We start from the raw sequence: 16641 nt of genomic DNA on the forward strand, positions 1-16641 counted from the left end.
TGAATTTTAGATGCAGCAGTCTGATTATGCCATTTGTTTCATTCATTTGCTTGCTTGCTTTTCAAACAGAAAAGTACTGAGCATCTATTTCTGGGCAAGGTATGGCAAAGGAAATAATTTCTCCCAAAAGAGCTGGCTAGCTTTGAGGGACCCTGCTGGTTGGGAACTTGATCCTTTGTATCATGCGTAGTTCCAAGCAAAGGGTGGTGTGGGGTTTGTTGCCTCTGTAGGTGGTGGGTTGCTTTTTGTTTTTTGTTTCAGATTATATTTGTTAGGGGGCGCGCAAGAGAGAGCAGGGGTGGGGCAGAGGGAGAAGCAGACTTCCCGCCGAGCAGAGAGCCCGATACAGGGCTCCATCCCAGGAACCTGGGATCATGACCTGAGCCAAAGGCAGATGCTTAACCGACTGAGTCACCCAGGCACCCCTCTAGGTGGTGGGTTTAAGTGTTGGAAGACTCCTGGAATCCGGAGATGGATGAGAAATACATACATGACTGTTGCTATAGTGACTTTGTAGAGGCTGAATGTTTCCTCCTCATTTAGCCCTTTATCTTGGTTGGCTCAGAAGACGAGGCCCCTTAGGAGCCTTCTCCCTGGGGCTACAGGTGGTACATCCTTAATCCTGGCCTCTTCTAGGGTTCCCTGAGAACGGTGATCATGCCAGTTTCTGAATGTTGGTGGAGGGTGCCTAAGGTAACTGCTGAGAACCCTGGGTGGATACTGAACCTCCAGCTCTGGAAAAGCATCAACACTGGGATCTCCAGTAGTTTCTTTCTCATAATTGGGCGTCTTGGCAATGATGGTAAGAAACAGAGAAGGGGTCATTTCTTCCTGTAAATACTGCCCTCTCTCTTGGGTGGCTGTTGGACTTGACTTGCTTTGCAGGAAGCCCTGTTCCATCATCTAATGATATTCCCCTTATCTTGGCACTGCAGGCTGCTGAGAACCAGCTCTCGACCTCTGCTTGAGGGTCCTTCCTCTGAAGACATCACCAGTGTGTGGAGCCTGCCCCACACCCACCCCCTGCCAAACCACGGCCTTTACCTGTGTCTTCCGGTGTTTCCCGTGCGACCCGTCCTGTGGGAGTGCCTCGTGGGCCACTCCAGAGTTCACCCCACACTCAGCGGCGCCAATGGTGAAGATGACAAGATCCAAGACTTTCCAGGCATATCTGCCCTCCTGCCACAGGACCTACAGCTGCATTCACTGCAGAGCCCACTTGGCCAATCACGATGAACTCATTTCCAAGGTACATTTCCCTGTAGGCCTTCCTTGCCCTCCTCTGGGTTGGAGGACACTTCTGGCTCATAAGGTTGCACAGGCTTATTAGCTCTTCTGAAGAAACCAAGATATTTGTACTTTATTTTTTGTCCAGGGAGGGCTAACCTGTGTGGCTGTTTCACTCAATTGAGAGAGAACTCTGAGCTGGAGGGAGGGTGTACTAGTTTTAATTTGTAATTTTGGAAATTAGATGTCATCCCTGTTGGAGGCTGGGGGGCTGGTGGCTCGCAGGCCGGAGGGGAGAGGGGCTGAGGAGTGATTGGAACCTCTCACTTGGCTGGCTTAGCTCAAGTTGGTGGGTGAACGCCATGGAGAGTGCTGCCTGCCTGGAAAGAGAACTCTAGGAAAGGTGGTAGGAGCAGGATATCTTGTAGGAGGGGCTTCTTAGCTGAGATGAGAGGATGTTGCCTTCCAAGCTCCTTGGGAAGGTTATCAGACTGTTGAGCTACTAAAATGGGTGGCCTTTGGTGAGGACCACAAGTGGCTTGGTAAAGAGATGACCCACTGGCCTCGGGACCTTTAGGGCTTCTACATGAGGTAAGATATGCTGTGACACTTGATCATAGTCAGAAGAAAGAGTGGAACCCTATTTTCCCTGAAAAGCTTTGACAACTGCTTCCTAAAGTTGGGTTGGGGGGATTGTTAACCAATAAACCCAACATCCCAGTTGTGCAGTCCAGGAACTGGCTCCTTCAGGCAGCATTTTTAGGGGAGCTCCCTCCTTCCTGGCCCTAAATTCCCATGGGAGGAGAAATGGGATTTACTAGGCTACATGAAAAGGAGAAAGAGATCATGGGGACCTTTTGACTTTAAAAAGAATCCTTCCTCAGAACCTAGACTTCATGCCATTAAAATAAAAAAAACAACCTTTATACATACCCAAACTAAAAAAAAAAAAAATTTAGTGTTCTTGATTTGTTTACAAGAACTGTTAGAAAAGGTGGCATCACTTTTCTTTGCTCTGGTTTGGTAGTCCCAGCCAGAAAGGGATGAAGGATCAGTAGTTCTAGAACAGCCCTGTTCAGCTGGCTGATTTGACAGGAAGTGAAGGAGGGTGCTTGAACAACCATGTCTGTGGTTGTGGGGCTTCTCAAATCAGGACTGAGGACAGAAGTCCTCCTTCTAGGCCAATCCCAAGATCGAGTGTTACCACAGAGCTTGAACCCTGGAGCCCTTAGAGTCTTGGCCTCTGGCCTACTTTCACTTCTCTAGGCTTCTGCTGATTACTCTCCTTTATGCCATTTGTGTTCCAGCCAGCATCTTGTCTCAGATTCCGCTTGAATCTTTTGGGAACCCCTCAAGTCTGGAATTTTGGATGTGGGGAGGCTGTGTCAGTGAGGGAAGAGAGGAGTCAGTCCCCTTTGCTTTGGAATGGGGCCTATAAGCTTGGAGGGAAGATGTGAGCTGTCCTATTTCTGGAAATCTCCAGAGAAAATGGAAGCCAAAACATCTTTTTAATAGCAGGAAGAAGTGTTACGTATCATAAGAAATTGAGGTAACAATAAAATGTGTTCTAGCAACTTCTGTGTACTGAAAACTGCTACCTGACACTTTATAAATGTTATCTCACTTAACCCTCCTAAGAAGACTTCAAGGTAGGTGATGTTAATCATATTTTCTGGATGGAGAAGTTGAGACTCAAACAGGCTGTCCAAGAATGCAAATTGGAGGCTCAAAGAAGAGAGAGCAATTTCTTTGAGCATGTTCAAGATGGGTTTCTGGAAGAGGTGGTATTTGAGCTGGGCCTTGTAAGATGGACAGAGGGAACATGTGGAGATGGTAGTGGCCTTCAGTGTTGATGTTTGAAGCCTGGTATTCAGGGCCTTGGACAGTCGGGCCTTTTTGAGTGAGGTTTCTTGCCAGTTCCTTGCTTTATGTTCCAACCACTTGGAACTAAGCAACATCCCTGAATATGCAGATGGGGGTGTTTCAGGCGTCTGTGCCTCAGCCAACAGCAGTCCTTTTCCTTCACCTCTTTCCTGTCTCCCAGGAGCTTTTCTACATCCTCTTTTACCTGGGACCACATCTCCTAGTTTTGGATCTCCCCGGTCAGGACCCAACATGGCCGAGAGCTCACTAAATGATCAAATAGATGGGTGGAGCGTGAGCCTTGGGAGAAGACAAGTGATGAGCAAAAAAAGTCTTTGTTGGCCTCCTGTCCTCCTTCCTGCCCCTTCTGGGGCAGAAAGGCTCATTCACAAGTCCAGGCCAAAGTCAGCACAGGCTTCAGTTTCGTTGGCTACAGCTGCTGCACAGATGGCGTACATTAGAGCTTGATGATTTAAAGAGTTGGGTTAAATGCCTGGCTGTGGGGAGGGAATGAGGGAACTGTGGCTGGCACCGCACAAAGCTTCCTTTATTTCACTCCACAGCCACCCCCGGCGTTAAATAATCTATAGATTCTTAGGCAGGTCCGCTTAACGGAAAGATCATTGCCCCAGCCCCCTCCTTGGAAAATGGGCCTTTCTTTTCATTCTGTTTCTCTCTCCCATTTAAGAAAGTTCAGGGAGAGAATGTTTCTCCTGTTCTCCCCTCTTGACATAATCTCCTATGCGGTTTCAGAATCTGCCCAGTGGGAGTTAGGAGCTGGGAAGCAGATAACTAGAGCAGCAGTGTAATTAAATGATACTTTGTACTTGTAATAGAGCCTTTCATCTGGAAGCCTGACATTCTGTTGTTTGGTTTAAAAAAAAAAAATGTGAGTCTGACTTTATTATGGAGAAGGCAACACAAAGGTCCAGAGAACTAAAGCTCTGAGTATATGGCTGGAATAGAGAACTGGGAACAGAATCAGGACTTTGGGCTCCCATGGAAATGTGTAGTTGTAATGTTTTGAACAATTAGGGTCTCTACTGATGTGGTGGAAAGAATCCGGCACTAGCCTTTCTGCCTTTGCAGCTTGCTGTAAACCCCCAGAGGCCTCATTGCTTGGAATCAACTGTCCAACCTCTGAGGCTCAGTTTCTCACTGATGAAATGGGTGAAGTAATATTTGCTGCTGTGCGTAATGCCTAGTAGCTAGCACTTACTGTGTGCTTACTATGTGCCATCCCCATTACAGTCCTATGAGATAGGCATACCTTATTTGAAGGTAGAGTGAGGAGGTTTACCTCACTGGGTTGTTATGAGGCTGGATGAGATCATGGGTGTGTGTGGGTGGTTGGCAAATCACAAAGCTTCTCTGCAAATACAAAGTAGCCCTGGGGCGCCTGGGTGGCTCAGCTGGTTAAGCGACTGCTTTCGGCTCAGGTCATGATCCTGGAGTCCCGGGATCGAGTCCCGCATCGGGCTCCCTGCTCAGCGGGGAGTCTGCTTCTCCCTCTGACCCTCCCCCGCCTCATGCTCTCTCTCTCTTTCTCTCATTCTCTCTCTCAAATAAATAAATAAATAAAATCTTTAAAAAAAAAAAAAAAGTAGCCCCTTTTCTTCCTTTGGTTTTGCTGTCCAAAGGGGCTCTGGGGGGTGGTGGAGGGGATTGTGCTTGCCTGATACCAAGCAAATTTAGTCTAGCCAAGATGGTTTCATTTTAGAACCTGGAGTCCAGGAGTTGGATTTCTCAAAAGGCCATAGAAGCAAAGTTGTGTGTGTCTGCACAAAGGTAACAGAGTATTTTCTCTGTAGGATGGCCGTAGGGGGCCTCTCTGAATTGATGACGGAACTATCTAGGGAATGTGCTGAGACATCCTACATTTTCTTTCTTAGAGGGTGTTGTGATCTAAATGCTGGAGTGTTTGCATGCGGAGGTATTTTAAGTTGGCATGAGGAATTGCTCACATTGTTGTTTCTCACTTAATGGTGCAAGCCCTATTATAAAAATATACTTTGATTATAAAATAATAAGTTTCAGTTGGTACAGCTAGTTGCCCCAAGTGAGAACAATCTAATGCTCATTTCACTTTTTCGCCTCCCTCCTGCTGACCCATCCCCCTTTAATGGCATTGTGGAATAGGCTATTTGGGAATGGTGAATTGGATTAATCTCTCACGAACTCACTTTGGGGATGGTATCCTCATTCCAAGACACAGTTTGCTGTAGTATTCTGGGGCCTTGGAGGGAAGATGTTGTAGGAGGCTGTAGAGTGGGTGTCCAGTCCAGGGGGAAGGCAGAAATCTTTCCCTCACCATCCAGAGCTATAGAAGTTATTGCTATGTCAGATCTTCGGGTCAGATTATCTCCTGGTGACAAATACAAAATTCCCAGAATTGCTGGTCATCTAGTCCAGCCTCTCTTTGTGAGGAAACAGGCCACGGGCAGCTCAGTGACTGGCCTGAGGTTCCACAGCCTCAGAGCCAGACCCGTCCATCGCATTCCCCCTCAACTGTGCTCCATGGGAGGAGCTCTGGCTGTTTTCAAGCACCAGGCCTCCTCCTAAGGCTGGGAGCTTTTGGGAGGATGGTTCTTTTGGTTCCCTATTGGGCTCCATTGGGCTTACAGTAGTAGCATTTTGGTTTTCCCTGCCTGCCTTAGATGTAAGATGTAGCATTGCTCTGAGAGAAGTGGCAGGGAGGAAGATGTTCTAAAGCCATGTATTGGTCTCATGGCTACCGAGGGGCCCACTCTACCTGCCATTTCCCACCTCTGCTTTTTTTTTTTTTAAGATTTTATTTATTTATTTGAGAGACAGTGCATAAGTGAGAGAGAGAGAGAGAGAGAGCTCACAGGCTGGAGGAGGGGCAGAGGGAGAGGGAGAAGCAGGCTCCCTGCCTAGTGGAGAGCCCATGGCAGGGCTCGTGGCAGGGCTCAATCCCAGGACCCTGCGCCGGAGGCAGCTGCTTAACTGACTGAACCATCCAGGCCCTCCACCTCTGCTCTGAGCACTAGTGTTCCACACCAGTGATTCTCAAAAAGACTTGTACCCCTAACACAGTGGCTTGGAGGTAGTGGACATGGAGGGGTGCTGGTATGGAGGTACAGAGATCTGTTCTGTCCTTTCCATTCTACTTATCAGGGATGTGTTTCTCTTAATTTATACCACCCACCAGCTTGTCTTTAAAGTATAATAAATATCCTGGAAAATTGATGTAAAAAATAAATACAAGAATAGAATATTTAAAAGGCACTCATTCCTTTTTCTTTAAGTGTCTTGAAAATGTTACAGTGAAGTTTGGATGGTACGTAGTAGTACTGATGACTGGTGTGTCACATCAAGCAGCATAATTCACGAAGAATATGGACAAGAAAGTGTGGCTCTTGAAGATCATCCTGAGCTTTTCTAACTTGCAAACTGTATGTTGAATTCTAATTTTATGAACTGAGAGATTTCTGGTAGCCAATGGATATGTGACAATGAGTTTTTACAAAAACTGTAATACAATAAAATTAGTATTTCTATTGAATTACTAGGAGAAAAAAAACTAGATTGTATATAAACCTGTAAATGTCTATATCATAAAAAGTGAAAATTTTGGGGCGCCTGGGTGGCTCAGTTGGTTAAGCGACTGCCTTCAGCTCGGGTCGTGGTCCCGGGGTCCTGGGATCGAGTCCCGCATCAGGCTCCCTGCTCTGCGGGAAGCCTGCTTCTCCCTCTCCCACTCCCCCTGCTTGTGTTCCCTCTCTCGCTGTGTCTCTCTCTGTCAAATAAATAAATAAAATCTTTAAAAAAAAAAAAAGTGAAAATTTTGTTTCTGAAATAGTAGGACCTATGATTGTACCGGAGTGACTGATGGGTTATAAGAAAAATGAGGTTGAGAACAGCCGTGCTGGTAGGACCCACATCATAGTGTGTGTCTTTGCTTCTATGTTTGTAAGACATTGTTGAATGTTTGTTGGTTTACTAAAGAGCATTTCTGAGGTACAGCAAAGGCAGAAGTGATAAATTATGGAAGAGTTCCAAAGTAAGCCAATAAGCCCCATTTAAAAACACATTCAATCAGTTTTTTGTTTTTGTTTTTTTTTTTAAGTAGGCTCCACACCCAGCGTGGAGCCCCACATGGGGCTTGAACTGAGGACCCTGAGATCAAGACCTGAGCTGAGATCAAGAGTCCAGACACTTAACCGACCGACCCACCCAGGCGCCCCCACATTCAATCAATTTAGCTTTTGTAAAGAAAATTACATATCTAACCTAAAATTACTGACTTTCCCCCAACTATCTGACCTTTGAAAGCCCTAATCTTCTAATGAAGTGTTATTTCTGGAGGAGGGTAAAAGGGTTATCTGTTGGTCCCTCAGGAAGGGGTGACAGGTGAACCAAGTCTATACAGAAAATCTGCAAACAAAGGGATATGGTTAGATGACAGTGTTCCTTGATGAAAAGAAACCATTTGGAGCTTGTAAGATGTAATATCTTATGCTATCTTCTCTCCATGGGGACAGAGATTGAATTACTTCAGGGTGAGATAAACCATAAATTAGGCTGGGATAATTTGTATAGCATGATTGTTCAAACATGGGACCACCTTATCTGGATCTCAGAGGCCTCTGGCAGATGTGGTAATGGCAGTGGGCACTGTGCCTATACGTGCTGTTTTGTCTCATTGGCTCTGTCCTGTCATTGCCCATATTACTAAATATGTACTCTGTGTGTGTGTGTGTGTGTGTGTGTGTGTAGCACTCTAGTAAGTATTAGAATATTACCCTCAAGGATTTTATCCTCAAGGAACTTGGACTCTAGCTGGCAGATAGTAGCTTCCTAAGTCATTCCTTCTTGAAGTTTGTATTTCACCTCATGTTTATCTTAGAGCAGTTATCACGGTGTAACATGTCTCCATTAGCTTGTGAACTGCTTGAGGAGATAGTTATGATACCATCTTTGTTTCTCTAGCACTCCACACAGCTCCTAAAGACTGCTATAGATTTTCAGTGAATATACAAGTGAATGACTATGAGTACTGTAAACTGGGGAGATAGACGTAGAGGGTCCTAACTTGGGGTCCATGGACTGGCTTCAAGGGATCCTTGAAATTGTATGTTTTGTTCTATGTATAGTCCGTTTTTCAAGGGAGGGTTCCATAGCCGCCTTCAGGTTCTCAAAAGGTTGATCAAAACCTTAAGATCCACCTGGGAAGACTTGGTAGAAGTGACTTTGAGATGTGCCTTGAAGCAAGAACTGAGACATGTAGAAATGGATGGGGAGGGGCCCGTAAAAAGAACAGTGTGAACAACAAAGTGGAGGCAGGAAGCATGCGGGGAGCAGCCCATTCTTTTAGGTTCGATATTGAGGAGCTGTGTGAAAACAGATCGAAGGAGTAGGTTGAAGCCAGGTTGTTGGAAGAATCCAAGTCCTGACATTATATTGCTGGCAGTTGGGTGCTTCTGAAACTTCTGAGCAAGTAGTGACACGACCAGAGCTTTGCTTTGAGATGGCAAATGTTGTCGTGGTGTGGTCGGCAGAACTGCTGAAGAGAGACTGGAGATGGAGGAACCAGGGTGTAAGCGTTGCGGTGGCCTGTGGGTATTTGGGGCACATGATGGTTCAGTGAAGATTTGTTGAGCATTGCTTGAGGAAGAAATACAAGCATTCTAAGGGTTTAAAAAATTCTGTAATTTATAGTTACGAATAAGAGGACTTGAGTTCAGAAGGTCACACTCTTTGGATGGGAGGCAGACCTGTCCCATAGTCATGCCTGCTCCCTGTGAAAATTAATGATGTAGGCACAAGTAGAATTGCTCACCCATTTCTTATCAGAGGAGCTGCTAGGGACCAAGTCTGGTGAATCATCCGTGTTTTTTGCTGCAGACTACAGGCAGCTGGAACATGAATCTGCTCAAATGTGATCCTTTCTATGTGGTTGCTTTAAATACCAAAAGGAAATGTTGACTTGAGCTATGAGGCGTACCCTGAAAATTAACTCCGTGGTTTGCAAATGCCTATAAGGTTCCAATCATAAGATTGGTTTGTACATTAGTGTCTTGGCATTCAGTAAGGATGCTGATGATTGCCAAGCTTGTGCACTTACTCAAAATCCAAAGAAACTCTTTTCAACAGGGCGTCTTCCCCGGAAACAAGCAGTAGGTGCAGGACCCTACCCCTGTGTTTTTGAGCACTGGCACTCGGTCTGTCTCTGGAATGGTAAAGCTGCACCATTGCTGGTTCGGCTGTTTTGTTTTTTTAGGGCCTGAACAGAATCCACCATCATATTCAGATTGTTCAGTTCAATAATATTTTTTTATTTCAAACAACATGCCAGGCTCTATGCCGAGTGCTAGGGTTAGAGAGATGAAATCACCATGATTCCTGTACTTAGCCTGTTATCTTCAGGGTGCATGGGAATGTAAGGCTCACTGTGGAGGACAGAAGAATGTTTACAGATGTGGTTGTGTTGGTGCCCTAAAAAACACAGGATGAAAAATGTACATCGCTGCTTAACTACTATTTATCGAACGTCTACTGTGTGCTAGGGATTCCTTTTACTCCATCACTTAATTTTACAACATCCCTTCAAGGTGGGAATTAAGTGACTTGCCTAAGGTCATAGGTTACCAAGAAGCTGTGTGGAATACATATCTAGATAGTTCTATGCCTTCTTTACCATAGCTTGACAGTCATACCTAGGTAGCTCCTTTTGGCATCAACTATCTCCTTCCCCCTTTTTTTTTTTAAGATTTATTTTTTCTTTTTAAAGATTTTATTTATTTATTTGTCAGAGTGAGAGTGAGTGTGCACAAGCAGGGGGAGTGGCAGGCAGAGGGAGAAGCAGACACCCCACTGAGCAGGGAGCCCAGTGCGGGACTCGATCCCCAGACCCTGGGATCAGAACCTGAGCTGAAGGCAGACGCTCAACCGACTGAGCCACCCAGGCACCCCATTTATTTTTTTTATAGAGAGAGTGAGCGAGCACATGCATGGCGGTGGGGAGGGGCAGAGGGAGAGGGCGAGAGAATCCCAAGTAGCCTGATGTGAGACTCGATCTCAGGAGCATGAGATCATGACCCGAGCAGAAACCAAGAGTCAGATGCTTAACCGCCCGCGCCAGCATCAACTGTTTTCTGGTCTCTCAGTAGTGTTGGTGGTAAATCCTACCCTGTCTTCCCTCCTATCATTTCCCTTGCCTGAAGAGTCCTTCTTGCTTTTTTCTATTCACTTTATACCCATTCCTGAAGACTAGTTTAAGTATTTTCTAGGATTCTCTCCGTCCATTGAACTCCTATGGAAGTTCACTGCCTGGTTGTTCACTTGGCAATTAATAATGACCGTCTTATAATAATATGGTCTGTGTTATTGTGGTTACCTGCACTTTTTACACATAATTGTCTTGCTTCCTAATACGATTCTGAATGACCTGGAGTCAAAGACTCTTCAAGAATGTTAGAGCTAGAGGGGCCTTTGAACCTGGATTTTTCTACTTCAGCTCCTCATTTTACAGATTAGGAAACCAAAGCCCAGAGAAACTGAGTGCCTCTTGACTTTGTACTTTGCCACCTCCTCTCTGCCACACCACCTACTGCCTCACACATAGTTGGTGCTTGTAAATGCTGGAGGCAGGCCTGGAGGAGAGGGCTGACGGGTAGAACAAACGTGTCAAGCTGTATAATCTTGGGCAAGACAGTTCTTTTTGGCTTTCCTTTTTCTTCAGCCACCAAATGAGGCACTAGATCAGACTGTCATTAAAGTAAGTGTCCCTCCGCCTCTCCCATCTTCTGATTCTAATACAGCAGCAGCAGATGATACAAGGCAACATAACTTAGCGGGATTACAATGTAATCTCAGAGCAAGACTACCTGGGTTCAAATCCTGATTTCAGTAGTTAGGCAAGCTGAGTCATCTCTCTGTGTCTTAATGCCCTCATTGGGAAAATGGGAATAATAATAATACTAGATACCTATAAGATTTTTGAGGAAATTAGCTGAGGTCATCAATATATAGTACTTCTCACAGTGCCTGACATAATAGGGAATGCTCCATAAAGGTCGGTAGTTGTTACCTCTGACGATTCATTAAGCAAAACCAAAGTGGCAAACATAACCAGATGCTGGCTCCCCAGCTGTCCTGGTTTATTGGCTCCTTCCTTCTTTTGGAGTCTCAGCTATTACCTGTTAGCTATGCCCTTGTTAGTGGTCTTCTGAGACCTCTAGAATCATTGAATCTCTTGTTCCTTGTTATTCGGAAGGGACCAGCAGGTCTCCGGTGATAATGAAATAAGAGCAATAGCCTCCACTCTCGGACAGTGGTGGGGTTGGGCTTCCCTGCAAGCAGCCCTGAGGCCACTCTAGAATTTAAATGGAAAAATCTGCCCCTGAGCCCTTCCCTTCTAGTCTGTCAGGTGGTGATTTTTCCTCCACCCGACACAGCCACCAGGCACAGAGACCTCAAACTGCTCTAATAGTAGCCCAGGCAGCGTTGGGTGTTGGCGCCATAGCCAGAGAATTGCTTGTCAATTTGGTTCACCCCGTGATGCTTCCTGGTGGGGATGGATGGAGGGAGTTCTTTAAAAGGAAGCCATTTTCATGATTTTTAAAAAACAAAGCCCGAAAAGAATCTCTGATACTTTTGATTCCAAAGCACTCAGCTAGCTCCTGCGGGGAGGGTTTGACCTGGTGACCCAGAGTATTGTCTCTGGGGTCAGGGCTGCCAAACCAAGGAGAGCTTTAGCTCTGGGTTTCCCTCCCCTCCCTTGCCTATTGCTAGTGGCTGGACTGTGACTCAGGGGCAGAGCGGGGAGGAGAGGAAGAGAGGAGGAGATGGCTTCACCAGCTGCTGCTAAAAACAACAACATCTAATCAGTCCATGAACTCCCTCCCCTCCAGATCACAGTGATGTTAAGAGGCAGAGCAGGTGGCACTGGCTCGCCCCTTCCCCCTGCCCCCCAGCACCTTTGGGCCTTTGAAGGGACAGCTTATATTGTCAAAAGGAACATGATCTAACTTTGGGGGACCAGGAAACTCCTTTTCCTCCCTGTTTGGGCTGGTCCCACCAATAGCATTTGCTGTAACTTGAACTCTCCAACAGATACATGAGCGGACAGAAAAGTTTTTCCTTGCCAAAACGAAAGATCTCAGAGTGAAACCTCCTGCATTAGACCCTACCATTGTTCCACGTTTTGTGAACTCCTCTTACGTGTTAGATATTGGGGAACACAGTGGCAAACAGGTGTATGCTCTGCCCTTACCCAGTTTGTGCCCGGTACTTCGGTCACTGGAAATCCCATTATCTGAAGAAGCAGCTGGTGGCACTAGAAGTGGGGATCCCCATCCTGAACCTGGTTCCCAGGGCTCTCCACAGCAGCTGAGAAACCAACATTTCCATAGTGCTTTCCATCCAATTTGCCTGATTTTCATGAGCTTCCCACCTGTGCACAGCTTTTTCCCTGACTGTCCCAGTCCTCCACTGCAGTGTTAGCCTGGGCTATCCCAGCCGAGTGAAAGTACCAGCTAGGCTCTTGAAGTTCAAGGTGGCCAGTGAATTAGACCCGCTGTTCTCTGATGTGGATTTGGAGGAATGTCTGTTCTCAGGAACAGGCCTCTAACCCTTGGGTGGTGGTTGCTTTGTTTACTTCTGAAAGCTGCATGGTTTTGCCCTCAGCCCCTCCCCTCTAGATGCAGAATGTTCCAAATGACAAGTAGGGCTCTGGAGAGCCCTTTCAGGTTGCCCCCAGACAGATTCACCCATGCAACTGAAGGAGAGAGGAAGCAGGAGAAACCCGACTTACTGGAGCTCCTTAAGCTCCAAGTCCCCATATTTCTTTATCCCCGCTTTAGCAGGAGAAAGAAAAAGCAAAGTATATATCTGTGGGGGAGGAAAGCTCCTCCCTGTCTGTCTCCTTCTCTGTAAAAACAACAGGCCAGTCTGCCCTGGGCACTGTGGGGGCAGGTGCTGGGTAAATACACAAGGAAGGAAAGCCGATAAGATAAGGTCTGACAAATCTAGGTCACCAGGCTGCTGCCAGGCACCTGTGTGACTGGTCACCTTGAAACTGACAGGAGGGAGGATGGACTTCCGTTCCGGGGCACAGACAGGCTCACTTCCCAGGCCTTTGTTTTATGTCTTTATTTAATAAACACTTGTTGAGCACCACTATATCCCAGGCTACGGGCTAGGTGTTTCAGGCCCCTGTGTGTGTGTGTCAGGCAAAAATCTCCTCCTGGATTCCAGGCCTGTAACCAGTGCTAAAAAAAGAAATGACATCATGCAAAAGCCAGTTGGTCCACTAACTTCTAGGATGGGGGCAACCAGTCTCATGGTAGAAGGGAGGGGCTCTTTGGCGTCTTCGTTCCCTCTGCCTTCAGCTAAATCAGGGGTCGGCAAACTTTTCTGTGAAGGCCTGATAGTATTTAGGCTTTGCTGGCCATATGGTCTTAACCACCCAACTCAGCAGCCATAGAGAATACATAAACAAACGAGCATGGCTGTGTTCCAGTGAAATACGTATGAAACAGGTGAGAGGCTCAATTGGGCCCTTGTGCATTATTTGCTGATTCCTAGGCTACAAAACGGGAATGAATGTTGTGAAGTGAATGTTGGAGAAATGGGTTTATGTGATTTCAGGAGGATTCTAAAACCAACACAGTGGTTACAGTTGGTATGGATGGTGTAGGAGCTGATGCACTGTGTTCATCAACTAGCCCCGCTTGACACTCTGGTGTCAGTTCGCTGTTCAGGCCAAACTTCAGCCTCAGCCATCATGCACCCCAGGTTCCCACCAAAGGTTACAAGGTGACTAAGCCAGATGGTGCACATAGTTTCACACGGTCTCATCACTCTCATGGGAAAACTGTGTGCGGCCCTGCATCCAGGAGTCTGTGGGATCATTTTAAAAGCCCCGAATGAAGGGTTAAGCCACCTCTGCTCGAGGCCTGGCCCTGGCACTAACTACTCAGTGTGCATCGAGTGAGTTACGTAACCTCTCTGCGCATTCAGCACATACTGAACACTGCTGTATGAGGCGTTGGGGAAACAGCAATGGACACATGAAAATGTTGGCCCTTAAGTAGCTTATGATCTAATGGGGAAGATAAACAGATAAATGATTATAAGATGTAGTGAAACACAGGCTTTGAGGAGGTGTTTGTTCATTCAGGATGCTATAGGGGCAAAGAGCAGGATAAGTTTTTTTTAAGTGAACAACAAAAGGGGGGGTTCATTCTGAGCAGAGGCAGAGAAATAGCCTAGAGGAGATCAAGCTTAAGGAATCACAGGAAGAGATGGAGAGGGTGAGAGGGGGAAGCAGGAGGTCAGCAGGGGTGCCTTGTACAAGGCCCAGAAGGCCCGGCTAAGGAATTTAGATTCAGTTTTGTATGCTGTGGGGAGCCATGAAAAGCACTTTTAGGCAAGGGAGTGACAACATTTGATTGAGATTGGACTAGAATATTATAACATGGCCTATTTTGTAAAGTCAACTTCTCTAGCTTCTAGAAACTGTATATCCATGAGCTTTGTGTGGGCAGAAATGTTGATATTGTATAAAGTTAATAAACACCGATAATTAAACCAGTGCTGTAATTCATAAGCAGGCTCATTTCCTTCCTGGTGATGCCATCAGTTAAAGAGCAGCCAGATAAATCACTGGTGAACACCCGTAACTCTGAGAAGAGGGCCTTTCAGACTTCTCTGGTTTGCTGGGCCAGGTATTCCCTTTTGTGTGACCCTCTTGGCTGGCTTCTTGAAGCTCACTGAGTCATCATGAGGTGGCAGTTGCAACCCCACATTTATGAGTTTTTCTATTACGTTGAAGTGAGAACTGAGTTGCAGAACTCACACGGCTTTTGGTGTAGTCATGGGGTTTGGGAACAGGGCAAAGTGAAGGGGAGAAATAGATGGCTTCTGCACTCTTGCTGTGTGTTAGCATACACCTGAATGTGGTAGAAACCGGCCTGAGAAAATGGGGATACTTGGGCAGAGATTCCCAAATCTGACAGCACATCAGAATAACCTGGGATAAAAAAAGCCTATCTTCAGGACCTACCTCCAGAAATTCCTATTCTGTAGGTCTGAGTGTGACTGGGAATAAAGGCCCTGCCTAGGGGAAGGAAACAAGTTACTGTGGACACAAGATTCAAGGAGGCACCCACTCTCAGGACTGTCCAAGTGCAGGGACAGCACCTCAGAGCAAGGGCCTCCTTAAAAATGCTGTGTTAACTTCCTGGCTTGCCTGCCCCTAGTCCCAGCCTTCTAGCCTCCTTAGCACTTCGAAAGTAGCCAGGGCTTGCTGTCTACCTTCTAGCCCTTTGCACTCCCTGAAGGCACAAAGGGTGTGTGTGCATGTTTTGTTTTTGTTTTTGTTTTAATAAGATTTATTTATTTGAGAGCGAGAGAGCACAAGGCAGGGGCGGGGGGAGGGTTAGAAGGAGAGAATCTCAGGCAGACTCCCTGCCAAGCACTGAACCAGACCCCCTAAGCAGGTCACTGAGCCACCCAGGCACCCCGCAAAGGGTGGTTTTGACTAACATTTGTTTGAAAAAGGTAAGAGTTCTTTGGAGACCTTCTAATAATGATAATAGTCATCATTTTACTGAGTGCTAACTAAATACCAGCACCGTACGGGGCACTGTTTATGTGACTCACAACTTTGTCTCATACTGACCCAGGGAGAAATGTACTACCATCGTGACCATTTTGGGATGAAGAAAGCAAGGCTTAGCCAAATTGAATTGATCAAGGGGACCCAGTTAGGAGATGGTAGAACCAGAATTGGAATTCAGGCATGACCCCCAGATCATACCCCTAAGTGCTCTACCACACTATTTCTTGCTCTAAATTCACAGAGAAACCCAGCCCAGCCTACTCTCTTGGTGCTTCTCAGGCTATATGCCTGACTCTGAAATCTCCAGGTAACCCCCTGTTCCTGGGGTCTTGAGCTTGCACCAAACATGGCACCCTGTGGTCTCTTTTTTGTTTGTTTGTTTTTTGTTGTTGTTGTTTTTTAAGATTTTATTTATTTGCCAGAAAGAGCAAGAGCACAAGCAGAGGGAGGGGCAGAGGCAGAGGAGAAGCAGGCTCCCTGCTGAGCAGGGAGTCCCATATGGGGCTCAATCCCAGGACCCTGAGATCGTGACCTGAGTGGAAGGCAGATGCTTAACCGACTGAGCCAACCAGGTGCCCCTCTTTCTTTCTTTTTTTTTTTTTTTAAAGATTTTATTTATTTGACAGAGAGAGAGAGACACAGCGAGAGAGGGAGCACAAGCGGGGGGAGCAGGAGAGGGAGGAGCAAGCTTCCCGCTGAGCAGGGAGCCCGATGTGGGGCTCAATCCCAGGACCCTGATGTCATGACCTGAGCCGAAGGCAGACGCTTAACGACTGAGCCACCCAGGCACCCCAAATAAAATCTTTTTTTTTTTTGTTTTTAAAGATTTTATTTATTTAATTGACAGAGAGAGAGAGAGACAGCGAGAGAGAGAACACAAGCAGGGGGAGTGGGAGAGGGAGAAGCAGGCTTCCCGCGGAGCAGGGAGCCCGATGCAGGGTTCGATCCCAGGACCCTGAGAT

At 46.5% G+C, this 16641-nt stretch overlaps 1 protein-coding gene across 4 annotated transcripts in view; it reads left to right on the forward strand.

Annotated features, from left to right (window-relative positions):
• Positions 1-16641, forward strand: part of YPEL2 (yippee like 2) — a 95411-nt gene that overhangs the window by 18773 nt on the left and 59997 nt on the right. For 3 of the 4 annotated variants that reach the window (XR_014140687.1, XR_014140688.1, XM_081806058.1), the window contains exon 2: positions 936-1249. Coding sequence is in view for 2 of the 4 variants with exons in the window: in XM_081806058.1 (XP_081662184.1) it covers positions 1133-1249 (117 nt within the window). In the remaining 2 variants the exon portion in view is untranslated. Of the gene's footprint in view, positions 1-636; positions 803-935; positions 1250-16641 lie in introns of all 4 variants that reach the window. The other variant, XM_081806059.1, reaches the window with a different exon arrangement.

This window comes from Leptonychotes weddellii, chromosome 15, assembly GCF_054177405.1.
Source record: "Leptonychotes weddellii isolate Sample4059 chromosome 15, ASM5417740v2, whole genome shotgun sequence".
Classification (NCBI taxonomy): domain Eukaryota; kingdom Metazoa; phylum Chordata; class Mammalia; order Carnivora; family Phocidae; genus Leptonychotes; species Leptonychotes weddellii.